At 53.1% G+C, this 12,075-nt stretch overlaps 2 protein-coding genes across 3 annotated transcripts; both read right to left on the reverse strand.

Moving 5' to 3' along the window:
- Positions 1-534: 534 nt before the first annotated feature.
- LOC121661018 (olfactory receptor 51E2-like) lies at positions 535-11,032 on the reverse strand. 2 transcript variants are annotated; one of them, XM_042020740.1, is made up of 2 exons: positions 10,945-11,032; positions 535-2,205 (listed from the first exon to the last, which is right to left on the reverse strand). In XM_042020740.1, the coding sequence occupies exon 2, from the start codon at positions 2,157-2,159 to the stop codon at positions 1,209-1,211; it is 951 nt and encodes a 316-aa protein (XP_041876674.1). In that variant the 5' UTR covers positions 2,160-2,205; positions 10,945-11,032; the 3' UTR covers positions 535-1,208. The 2 variants fall into 2 exon arrangements, with proteins under 2 accessions (XP_041876674.1, XP_041876763.1); XM_042020829.1 differs by lacking the exon at positions 10,945-11,032 and adding an exon at positions 4,357-4,940.
- On the reverse strand, positions 5,629-11,031 carry LOC121660956 (olfactory receptor 51G2-like). The gene is made up of 2 exons (XM_042020609.1): positions 10,945-11,031; positions 5,629-7,180 (listed from the first exon to the last, which is right to left on the reverse strand). Exon 2 carries the CDS (start codon positions 7,150-7,152, stop codon positions 6,178-6,180), a length of 975 nt encoding a protein of 324 aa, XP_041876543.1. The 5' UTR covers positions 7,153-7,180; positions 10,945-11,031; the 3' UTR covers positions 5,629-6,177.
- Positions 11,033-12,075: the final 1,043 nt, after the last annotated feature.

Consider the following 12,075-nt stretch of genomic DNA (forward strand, 5'->3'; position numbering starts at 1 on the left):
GGGACAAGGTGGGCATGGGGCACAGCTGGGCCTGGCTGGGCTGGGAGAGCTTTTCCAGCCTCAGGGATCCTGGGATTCTGGGATACTAAGGAAGACACTGGTGTTTGAGAGCACCTGGGTCTCCTGAGGGAGTGCAGATCAAACCAGTGCTGCTGTAGTTCCCTGAGAAAGGTCTGGGCAGGGCTTTGTGCCACCCCCTTGTGCAGCAAAAGCACCCTGATCAAATGGGAACTCACCCCGGGCACCTCTCCCGGAGGGATCTCAGTGGCTGCTGCAGTGGGAACTGCGAGCACATCCCTGGTTTCACCTCGAGAGTGGAACCACAATTCATGATAATGAGAACAGTGAGAGAGGCTCCCATCAATCCACACAAATCTCTCCAAGGGGTGCCAGAGGATGGTGCCAAACTCTGTTCAGTGGTTACAGTGACAGGACTTTAAGAATTCCCAGTGTGGAATCAAAGGTATGAAACACCCTTGGCTTGGAAATGAGACTTCCTTCAGCATGGAATCATCACTGACATTTATAACTTGCTTATTTTTTTCCCTTGAGATGTTGTCATTTTATTGAATACAATTATTAATTTAAATTATTTTTACAGTTGCTACCAGTAACTCTGAGTCCAAAGTTTTTCCACAGCATCTGCTATGAGGATGTTGAGGGGTCTTGACAGAGCACACAAGAGGTCAGAACAAGACCTCAGAGGTGGAAGTTCTTCTTCTGAAATGCATTTCTGCATCTGTAATGTCACTTTGGACAGGCTTCCTGTAATTATTTTACTTAGAGAATGCTGCTACATGCAAATTTTCTGGCAAAAATTTTGGAATGTGAATGTGCCACATGTGAAAACAATGAATTAACTAAACCATCCCAAACCATCCAGCATTTGCTCTGCTCTCCCACTGTTAGAGGTGGGATGGGAACCAAGAGGTGCAATGCTGGGCCATCTTGATAAGTTTGCTGAGTCACTTTTCCTTCCTTGCAGAACCTGCCAGGTTGGGCTTGGATTTAGATCATTGCAGTCATTTCTCTCTAAGTTTGGTGAGGGCAAACACTCTTGGAAGGAGTTTACAATCAGGAGTTTACAATCAGCTTTTGCCTGGTGGCAGCACCTCAGAGCACACGGACAGGACAGTCCTGCACCACAGACTCCGTGTGAAACAAGATGAGCCGGCGTGAGGACACAGGGGACAGCGGCTGAGCCCAGGTCACCGGGGAGTTCTGTCACTAACATGAATCAAACTCAGGATCCTCCTCTGGATCTGCTTGGTCCTCACCCCGTAGATGATAGGGTTGAGCACAGCGGGCACCAGGATGTAGATGTTGCCCATGATGATGTGGACCAGCGGAGCCAGGTCCTTCCCAAACCTGTGCACCACAGACAGCCCGATCAGGGGCACGTAGAAGGCCAGCACCACGCAGATGTGGGCGATGCAGGTGCTGAACACTTTGAGCCTCTCCCTCCACGCCGCGAGGCGCAGGACGGCCTTGAGGATGAGGATGTAGGAGAGGCAGATGAGGACGGCATCCAGCCCCATGACCAGCAGGATGGCAGTGAGCCCGTACACCACGCTGGGGGTGGTGTTGGCGCAGGCCAGGTTCATCACGTCCTGGTGCAGGCAGAAGGAGTGGGACAGCACCCGGGAGCCGCAGAAGGGAAGGGGCAGGAGCAGCAGAGGCAGAGGCAGGAAGAAGAGCACTCCTCTGGCCATGGCCAGCAGCCCGATTTTGGCCGTGGCGGCGTTGGTGAGGATGGCAGCGTGCCACAGCGGGTGGCAGATGGCCACATAGCGGTCCACGGCCATGGCCAGCAGCACGGTGGACTCGATGGCCGAGAGCGTGTGGATGAGGAACATCTGGAGCAGGCAGGCGCCAAAGCCGATCTCCCTGCTGTCGAACCAGTAGAAGGAGAGGATGCGCGGCACGGTGGCCGTGGCCAAGGCCAGGTCGATGGCAGCCAGCATGCAGAGGAAGAAGTACATGGGCGCGTGCAGGCTGGGCTCCATCCGCACCACCAGCAGCACCGCGCAGTTGCCCGTCACCGCCAGGATGTAGGCAGAGCACAGCGGGATGGCCATCCAGGACTGCGCGGCCTCCAGCCCCGGGATGCTGGCCAGGATGAAGGACGGGCTGAGGTCAGAGCTGTTGGAGAAGGGCATGGCCCACAGGGCCAGGGGCACTCATGCTATGCCAGGGCACTTCCTGCTGCAAGGGAAACACAAACGGGATTTTTTATAAACCCTTTCCCACGGCTTGGGATCCCACAGGGCCATTCCTGGGATTCTCAGAGTTGCCACACTGATGCAGAGAGCTCGTCTCACAGTTTTTTACCCCATTATGGCTCTATGCAACAACATATGCAGTGACAAAATGCTGACATTTGAGTTTGAACAGGAATTGCCTGAATTCTCTAAAAGGCAGAACACTGTAAAATCAACCTGTTGAAGAATAAACCCATCAGCTGAACTTGTTTGCTTTTCTTTTTAAAGGACAAAATTAAAAATGATAACAAAAAGCCCAGCAGATTTTCAGTGCTTTCTGTAAAACTTCAGTGCTGCTTGATGTTTTCCGTATGTGCCGTGGTGCCCTGTCAGAAATGTGCTCAGTGAGGCTGAAGCTGGCGGTGCTGCCTCCCACGGCCCAGCCCTCCCCAGAACAGCACACAGGCACAGGCAGACATGAATCTTTCAATCTTCTTTTGCACATACAAATTGGATTTTCATCTTATGAAAAACATGTAGGGAAAAAACAGAATATCTGTGGAAAAAAAGAATCAGATTATTCACCTTATTCTGTATCTGTGGATTTTCCAGGAGTGCTATGATCCAAGGATAATGGCCTGGAGGTACATAAAAGGCTACATACCTGGAGGTATATTTTAGGCACCTGTCTAATTTCAGGCACCAAGCCAGTACCTGGCTGTACCTGTGCTGCAATAAACCCACCATCCCTCCAGCCCTGGATGGACAGCACAAAGTCAAGCACATAACCTGAACTTTCTGGTTATTCCATGCAAATCAATGATGCAAAGTGGTTTTATGGCAATCTCTGCAGGTTATTAATGGAGTTATTTTATAAGTAATGTTGGGTTGTGAAACATGGGGGGTTTTATTGCACATCTGTGGTGAAGGCTTAAAATACCATCAGGTTTATTCTCCTGATGTGGGGCTTTTCCATCTCGGATGTATAACACAGAGGACTCACATTGTAGCTTTTTATACCCGATTTACACACAGCGTGGGAGGGCTGTTGCTGTCACTGTGCCCAAAACCTATTCCAGGGATGACGCTGGCAGCCAAGCACTTGAATTAAGACACAAATGGAATGAACACGGAGCCTCAGTAATCACCAACAGGTACTGAGACACCTCAGCTGCCAGCCCTGACGGAATCACCGGTGTCTCACTGGAAAATCTCTGCCCCTCTGATCATTTCCCTGAGGGAATGGGGTTGTGAGACAGGCACCGAAACAGTCCCTGATGCTTCAGTTCATCTCTGATTCTCTGGCACCAATAAATGTACCCAGGTTCTCAGAAGTGGCTCAGGATCTGGCACTGCTGGTGGGCAGAGCGGGTGCTGTGAGGGCCTGGGTTTCTGCAGAGATGGAAACTGGATCCATGTCTTTGAAACACCAGTAAATGCAGATTTATTTTCCTAGGAGGATCCAAGCAGCAGCCCCAGCAGTAAATCACAAACTCACAGAATCAGAGAATCACTGAGGTTGGAAATCCAGGATCATGGAGTCCAACCTTTGACCAATCCCCACCTCATCAAAGAACCATGGAATCCCAGTTTGGGTTGGGAGGGACCTCAAAGCCCATCCAGTGCCACCCCTGCCATGGCAGGGACACCTCCCACTGTCCCAGGCTGCTCCAAGCCCCAGTGTCCAGCCTGGCCTTGGGCACTGCCAGGGATCCAGGGGCAGCCCCAGCTGCTCTGGGCACCCTGTGCCAGGGCCTGCCCACCCTGCCAGGGAACAATTCCTGTCCAATATCCCATCCAGCCCTGCCCTCTGGCAGTGGGAAGACATTCCCCCTTGTCCTAGCACTCTAGGCTGTTTTCCAAAGTCCCTCTCCAGCTCTCCTGGAGCCCCTTTAGGTCCTGGAAGGGGCTCTGAGGTCTTCCTGGAGCCTTCTCTTCTCCAGGCTGAATGATCCCAGCTCTCTCACCTTTCTTCTTCTTCTTTCTCCTTCTCTGCCTTCTCCGCCTTCTCCCTCTTTCCCTTCCCTTTCCTCTCTCCTCAGCCTTTATCTCTCCCTCTCATTCCCCCTCCACCCTGCTCTCCAGCTGTGCTCACAGATGTGCTGATAAATCCGTCACACTTTGCCCTCCAACTCCCCCCCAAACACTTTCTTACTGTGGCAGAGGCGTCTCAGGCTTTTTGTTTCAGAGCCATTTTGGAGAACAGCTGCAGCTGGGAAGCACAGACAGCCAGGGATGAACTCTGGAAGTTTTCAGAGTGGGAGCAGACTCAGAATCTTCTCAGAGTTCTCAATCATCAATTTCAGAATCCTGTGTGAGGATGCTGCAAGCCAGGCCTCCCTCCAGCTCTTTTCTCCTAGATGTTGTTCCCTTATGTTAATTTTCCCTGCAAGCTCCAGTTCAGATCAGAGATATTTGAGCAGAGCCAGTCCCCAGTGCCAGTGGGAGCTGCTCCCCAGGCTGAGCTCCTGGGGGCTGTTGGCGTTTCACCCTGGGCAAGGGCCCCTGGGGACACACTGAGATAATGAGCACAACACAGAGCAAACAGTGGCCTGGGAATCCTCCCCTTTGGAATCTTCCCTGCCCTCTTTCTGGTTTTTTATGAAGCTGTTTCTGCATTATTTTTTCTCTCCATTTTTTTCCCTCCAGCTCCTGCACATGTGGAGCAGAATAGAAAGAAACTGATCTGGGCTGGTGAAGTGCTCAGTGTCAGGCAAAACCAGGCCAGTTCAGGGATGGGATCCTGTCCCAGTGCCTTTGCTGCTTTATCCTTCCAAGATAAACACTGACTGTTGCTTCTTATTCTCCACTGTGCTCAAGACTGGCCTAAATATGGTTTGAGATGAACAGAACTATAGCTCTGCAATTTGGAGGAATTTACAACTGGACGTGGCACTCACTGCTCTGGTCTGAGTGACAAGGTGGGCATCGGTCACAGGTCTGGGAGGGCTTTTCCAACCCTAGTGGTCCTGTGATTCTATTCTATGATTTGGGGCCATTTTATTCTGTCTGTGGGAGGACAGGGGCCAGGAGAACCACGAAGCCTTTCTGCGTGCCTGGCTGAGAGCCAGCCTCCAGCAGAGCAAGGAGATGCTGGGACATGCTGTCATCTCCCACCTGGGGATGCCCCTGGAGATCTCCTCCCACCCCTCTGAGGGGCACAGCCAGCACTAGCAGGCCTCAGATGGAAGGCAGCAGCACATGGTCCTGGGTGTCAGGAAGTTTAGCCATTCCTACAATGTTTCTGAACATTTTTTTTTGCAAGAGAGTTTCTACCCCACCAGACCCCCAAGCCCATCCAGACACACCTGACCCATACAGTCCTGCCCATCTGCAGCACACCCTGAAGATTTTAGGCAACTCCAACCTAATACTTCTGCATCATAGAGACAGAAAAAAGGCTTCGTCAAATCCCACGACCTTTCACAACGAATAGATGGATTTTATTGTGGATGCTGCACATACGTGACATTCAATGCAGAGCAATGACTGGGACATTAATTAGACTTGGCAAGCTGGTAAGACTCAAAAACATCCACAAGAGATGCAAAAGCAGCTGTTTTCTGACTGGGGATGGGCACAGCACTCCAGACACACGGATGATGGCTGAGAAGGGCTGAGAGCGCCCTGGGCCCCTCAACAGGACCCAGTGAGGAATGCTCTGTGCCCAGCCTGGATGGATCCTTAATCTGGGGGTGTCTGCAGGAAGGCAGGAAAGCACCATGCTAGGACAGAACAAGAGAGTTCACAGCTCTGGGTTGGGGGACAGCATCCCAGTGGATCTGCCGTTCTTTCCTCTGGCAGTGACCTGCATGGATGGAGCACCAAGAGGCCAGTCCACCAGCTCTGACTGGGAAACCAGGCCAAGAGCTCTGACTGAGAAACCAGCCCCAGAGCTGTGACAGAGAACCCAGCCCCAGAGGTCTGACACACAACCCAGTCCATCAGCACTTTCTGGCAGAACTGGTGGAGGAAACTACCAGTCAGATCCACGCTTCCTGCGCAGGGCCCTGAGCAAGGCCTCCCGCATGTGGGTGGATTTTATGCTGTAGATAACGGGGTTGAGAGCAGGGGGAATGATGAGGTAGGTGTAGGCCACCAAGGTGTTAACGAGGGGAGGAACGTTCTTTCCAAAGCGATGGATCATGGACAGTCCAATCATGGGGATGAAGAAGACGAGGACAGCACAGATGTGGGAGACACAGGTGTTCAAAGCCTTCAGACACTCCTCCTTGGTGGTGAGGCTGACGACGGTTCTGATGATGAGGATGTAGGACAGCACGATGAAGATGAAGTCCATCCCCACCGTGGATAAGAGAATGATCATCCCGTAGAAGACATTGACCTTTATATCTGCACATGCCAGGTTCATGATGTCAGGATGGAAGCAGAAGGAGTGGGAAAGCTCCGTCTTGCCGCAGTAGGTCAGTCTCTTGAGCAGGAAGGGAATGGGAAGGAGCGAGACCATCCCTCTCAGCACGATGGCCAGGCCTATCTTTAGGACAGTGGTTTTGGTCAGGATGGATGGGTGTCTCAGGGGGTGGGAGATGGCAATGAAGCGGTCAAAGGCCATGGCCAGGAGCACGGAGGACTCGATGAAGGACAGGATGTGGATGAAATACATCTGGGTGAGGCAGGCGTCGAAGCCAATCCTGCGCACATTGAACCAAAAGAGGCCCAGGGTGGTGGGCAGGGTGCAGAGAGCCAGGCCCAGGTCAGTGACCGCCAGCATGGACAGGAAGTAGTACATGGGCTCATGCAGACTTTGGGTCTTCCTGATGATGAACAGGATGACGCAGTTCCCCAAGAGAGCAGTGAGGTAGAGGGCACAGAAAGGGATGGAGATCCAGGGGTGAAGGGCTTCCAGGCCCGGGATGCCCATCATGAGGAAAGCTGAAGGCTGATAGAAGGAGCCATTGAATTCCCAAGGGCTGTGTGAGTCATGCTCCATCCCAGCTCAGCTCTCACATGGCCTAGACCTAAAACAAACCAAGAACACAAACTCCACATAGCGGGACCCTCCGCTAACAGAGGAGCTGCACATCCCTCCCCCTCCCCACCAGCCTCTGCAGGGATCCCCGTGATGTTTGGGAACAGTGTCACATATGGCTACGCTCTTGTTTACCAAAATGAAGGAAAAGGATGGACATTTCTTCTTGAAAAAGAGAAAAAAAAGAAAGACTTTAGAATGAAAAGGAAAACATTCCTGGGGAGTGCTACTATTTCACAGTCGTCCCCAAACTCCAGAGTTTGAGATGCTCTGTGGAGTGAGCAAACGCCTTTTCTATGATCATCCCAACCACGACCAAGCTGCTAAGCCAAAGCTTCTTTTTTATGCCAGCTGGAGATCAAAAGGCGTGAAAATTGTGAAAGTTTAACCCTGACACTTCTTCTTTAGGAAATCAACACTGGAAACAAATGCAAAATTTGTTGGCACTGGCACAGGCTGCCCAGAGAAGCTGTGGCTACCCCACCCCTGCGAGTGTTTAACGCCAGGTTGGAGCAGCCTGGTCTAGTGGAACGTGTCCCTGCCCACAGCAGTTGCTGGAACAGGATGGGCTTTAAGGCCCCTCCCAATCCAAACCAGTCTGGGATTCCACGATTTCCAGCAGAACAGAGAATCAGCCACTCAGACCCTCCTGCTCTCAGCTCAGAAGATGGTTCCCAGGGCAAGGTGGAATTTCAGCAGTTCTCACACCCAAGCCCTGCTCATTTCACAATCTCACTGCCAGGTGGAGGGGAATAAATGAGCCAAACCCCACGCGGGCACAGGCTCTGTGCGGTGTTTGTAACAGGCACACACCAGGCAAAGCACAAGATGTTCCAGGTTCAGAGCCCTGGGGAGGATCCTGGGAAAGCCTCTGGGTCCCAGCTGGAGGCGAGGGGCACATGGGATATGGTGGGTGTTTCAGAGAGGGATCAAGGGCAGGAGGGGAGTGAGGCCTTGGCAGAAATCTGCCAAGCAGTGCCTGCTCCAGTGAGCTCAGCAGGATGTCACTGAGACAGGTGGCGGTGGAGAATGCCCTGGAATAAGAGATCCAGGAAAGAGGCTTGTTCAGCCTGGAGAAGAGAGGTTTGCAGGCATCCGGCAGCAGCCTTCCCCTAGCTCCAAGCAGGCATCGAGGAGGCTGGACCGGGATCTTCACAGCAGAGCACGGAAGAAGGAGGGGAGACAACAGGTGTAAGTTGAAAGGAGGGAGGTTTAGACTGAATAAAATGAGAACTATTTCTCCATCAGACATCGGAGCAGGTTGTCCAGAGGTTGCACATCTCCATCCACAGAAGTTTTCAAGACCCAGCTGGACAAAGCCATGAGACCTCCCAGCCGGCCCTGCCTTGAGGCAGATGTTGGACTAGAGATCTTCAGAAGTCTCTCCAGTGTGAATTATCCACTGAACCTCCAAGTCTTGGCACAATCCAGGTTCCTTCATTTCCTGTGACAATGCTGGAGAGGCTGACAGGGTCCCTGAGCCCCTCAGTGACAGAATGACCCACTGGGTGGGTGGGGGAAAGCAGCAAATGTGCAAGACAAGAGCTAATTAAAGCAAAAAAATATTTGTGACTTCAGTCCTCCTGCACCTTCCACAGGATACAAAACTCAGGCCACAGAGTGCCTGCATTATGAGCCAGATGGTTTGCTGTAACACAGCTCATGTTTGAATAACACACATTCTTCCATGACGTATTTCTTAGGTTCCTAATACGACTTTCTTCACTAGATTCTCAGCTTGAGAGTCCAATGTGACAATAAATCCTGAAGCTCAGCAAGGACAAACATCTTCCTGCTCCAGGGCAAAAGCAACACATAACTGATGGGACCTGGGGAAAACCCAAAATCATTTGATTTTCTCCAGGCAAGGCAGAGTCCCGTGCTGGTATCAGAATCACCCTGACCTGCAGCCCTGCTGTGTCAGGTGCTGAAAGGACAATCTCAGCCCTTCCTCAGGAGAGCCTGGGCAGCGCGTGGGGGCTTGGGCAGGGGTGGGCAGCTGGTGCATCCCCTGCTGGTTCCACAGAGCCTGATGGCACCAAAGGGACCTGCCCGCAGGTACCTCTGGTCCTCACTGCTGGCTCAGAGCTCCCCAAAGGTAAGAGCTGTCCCTTTCTGCCAATGCAACAGCATCTACAGGTGGGCAGGCCCTGGCACAGGGTGCCCAGAGCAGCTGGGGCTGCCCCTGGATCCCTGCAAGTGCCCGAGGCCAGGTTGGACAGGGCTTGGAGGAACCTTGTCTGGTGGAAGGTGTCCCTGTGCCTGGCAGGGCTGGCACTGGATGAGCTTTAAGGTCCCTTGCTACCCAGATTATTCCACAATTCTGTGATCTGAGCAGTGAAATCCATCTGCTGACTCCTGCAATTCAGTCACATCTGGAGCCTGGGTAAAAACCCTAAAAATTCCGAGTGTGCGCAGGCCTGCGTCCCTGAGTGCAGCTTCTGGCAGATATCCAGAACTCTCAAAGACATGGAGATCCAACAGTTTTCCAGGAATATGGAGGTGGATAAAGAGACTGTTAGAGCACCAAGGAAAGAAGGGACTGGTGAGAACCCCCTGGGTCTGTAGGAGATGCTTCACTTACAGCAAAAACCTTCCCTCAAACCTGACAAAAACACCATCAACTCCCAGCACAGAAATGGCTCAGAAATATGATTTATTCACTCTGTTCCCCTCTGAGCTGCTCTGGTTTGTTATGTGCCCCAACACACTACAGATAGAGATTCCTCTCCTAGACGGTTCTACCCCTGCTTGTTTTATGTGTGTGTCTGTAAGGGATGTATATAAATATATACACACCCAATGTATGAAATGTATCAACAACCAGGCCTGCTTGTTCATGTTTAGGTGCATTTGTGTGTGTAGGTAACAGACAGCTCAACTTACAGCACGCATGTGTCTGTCACAGGACCACAGAATCACAAAACCAGGTCAGAAAAGAACTCCTGGCTGACTATCATGGGATGGCAATTGCACCTTTCTTGCGCAGCCAAGCCCTGAGGAGGAAGCAAACCTCCCATTCCTGGAGGATACCAAGTTAAAGATTCATGGCAGGTGGCTGCTGAGCCATCCAGCCCCAGAGAGGGTGTCTCCTGCTTGGTGCCCAAGGTGTTCCTGCTCCCCAGGAGCAGCCCAGCGCTGGGAGAAGCGGCCATGCACCAGGGTAGAAGCCTCATGAGGACACAGTGCCGTCCGTTCTCCTGCCCTTAAAGCCGCCTCCTGATTTTTGCCTTTCTCCGGCTTTAATGTTCACCAATAACGCAAAATGCTGGAGTTGTAAGAGTTCTTGTCAGCCAGGGCAGGAGCAGGGCCTTGGGAGCTGGGACTGGGGCCGGGTGAGGCTCAGAAATCTGCTTCTTCCCGAAGAGGAGACGTTGCTGTTTGCACAATGGCATCGCTGCCAACTCAGGCAACCAAGTGAGGGCTCGGCGAAGGGAGCAGGGTCAGCAGAGGGACCCTGGCGATGCAGCACCCAGAGAGCCCAACTGCCTGGTGACTTGGGGGCCAGGACAGGGACGGGCCATTCCCAGAGCCGGGACGGCCCCCCAAGAGTGGGAGAGCAGCCGGATCCCACGCAAAGCCACAGCCCAGCGACAGCCCCGCGCTGGCTGCAGCTTCCCCGGCGGCAGCCGAGATGCACCGGCCCCCTCCCTCCGGCCCATCCCAGCCGCGGGCACCGCGGGCACCGCCCGAGCGGCGCTGGGGCCACCGCCCGGCCCTGTCACTGTCCCCAGAGGGGCTGACCGCACTCACCGAGGGTGCCGGGGGCTCTCGGGCCAGCGCAGGCGGCTCGGCCCTGTCGAGGAGCAGAGGGAGATCCCGTGTCCTGTCCGTGTCCGTGTCCGGAGGGCAGCGCTTATAACGCTGACCCTGCCCAATCACCCGGGAGCCGCGCAGCCCCGGCTCCCGTGCGCAAACAGCGGGAGGAGTGCGTGCAGTAAATGAGCGTTTCCATTTATGCTGCTCTCCCAGCAGGCAGGATTTTCTCCTGATAGTTTATTGGTGACATGTTTATGGCTCCCGGCGATTTATGGCTGGCAGTGCTGCAGCCACGGTGCTGGCAATACACATAATTTTTATTGGGAGGATAAATCTGTAGTGGAAATAATAAATTTTGCAAGAGGAATGCTTGCAGCATCGCTCCGAGGAAATGACAGAGGGGAAGTTCTGGCTGTCTCCCTCTGACCGGTGAGACACCACATGTTTAATTAAAATCATAATATACTGCACAGTAAAACAAACTGGATATTACAAAGGCAAACACAGCCCCAGGGGTGGGCGTCCCCTCGGGCGGCCCAGGAGCTGTCTGTGTCAAGATGTGTTGTAGCAATAAGTTTATCTTTTCCCCCTCAGCTGTGGGATGGAAACTGAACTTAACCACTACTTCTGCACCTGAACCAGGCCAGGGGGAGCAAATCGGTTTGTCTCATGTGCGGTGTCTGTAGAAAATGCAGCCTCTGGCCCTAAAAGACACTTGTGCAGTTGTAAACCCATCTGTGCTGGGGCACTGCCCTCCATGGACACCAGGAAATTCACGGAATCCCAGGATCACTGAGATTGGAAAAGCTGTACTAGACCACAAAGTCCAACCTGTGTCCAAACCCCACCTTGTCCCCAGCCCAGAGCACCGAGTGCCACATCCAAGCCTTCCTTGACCACCTCCAGGGATGGGGTCTTGTAAAGGTTTTCACATGGGAGGACAGAACAGGCCTGAGGATCGTCCTCAGGCTGTGCCAGGGGAGGCTCAGGGTGGACAGCAGCAGGAATTTCCCCATGGAAAGGGAGGTCAGGCCTTGGCAGGGGCTGCCCAGGGAGGTTTGGAGTGCCCATCCCTGGAGGTGTCCCAGGAAGGGCTGGAGGTGGCACTCAGTGCTCTGGGCTGGG

Source organism: Corvus kubaryi, unplaced genomic scaffold (genome assembly GCF_017639235.1).
Source record: "Corvus kubaryi isolate FWS band 111438036 unplaced genomic scaffold, C.kubaryi_AGA036_p1.0 114, whole genome shotgun sequence".
Taxonomy (NCBI): Eukaryota; Metazoa; Chordata; class Aves; order Passeriformes; family Corvidae; genus Corvus; species Corvus kubaryi.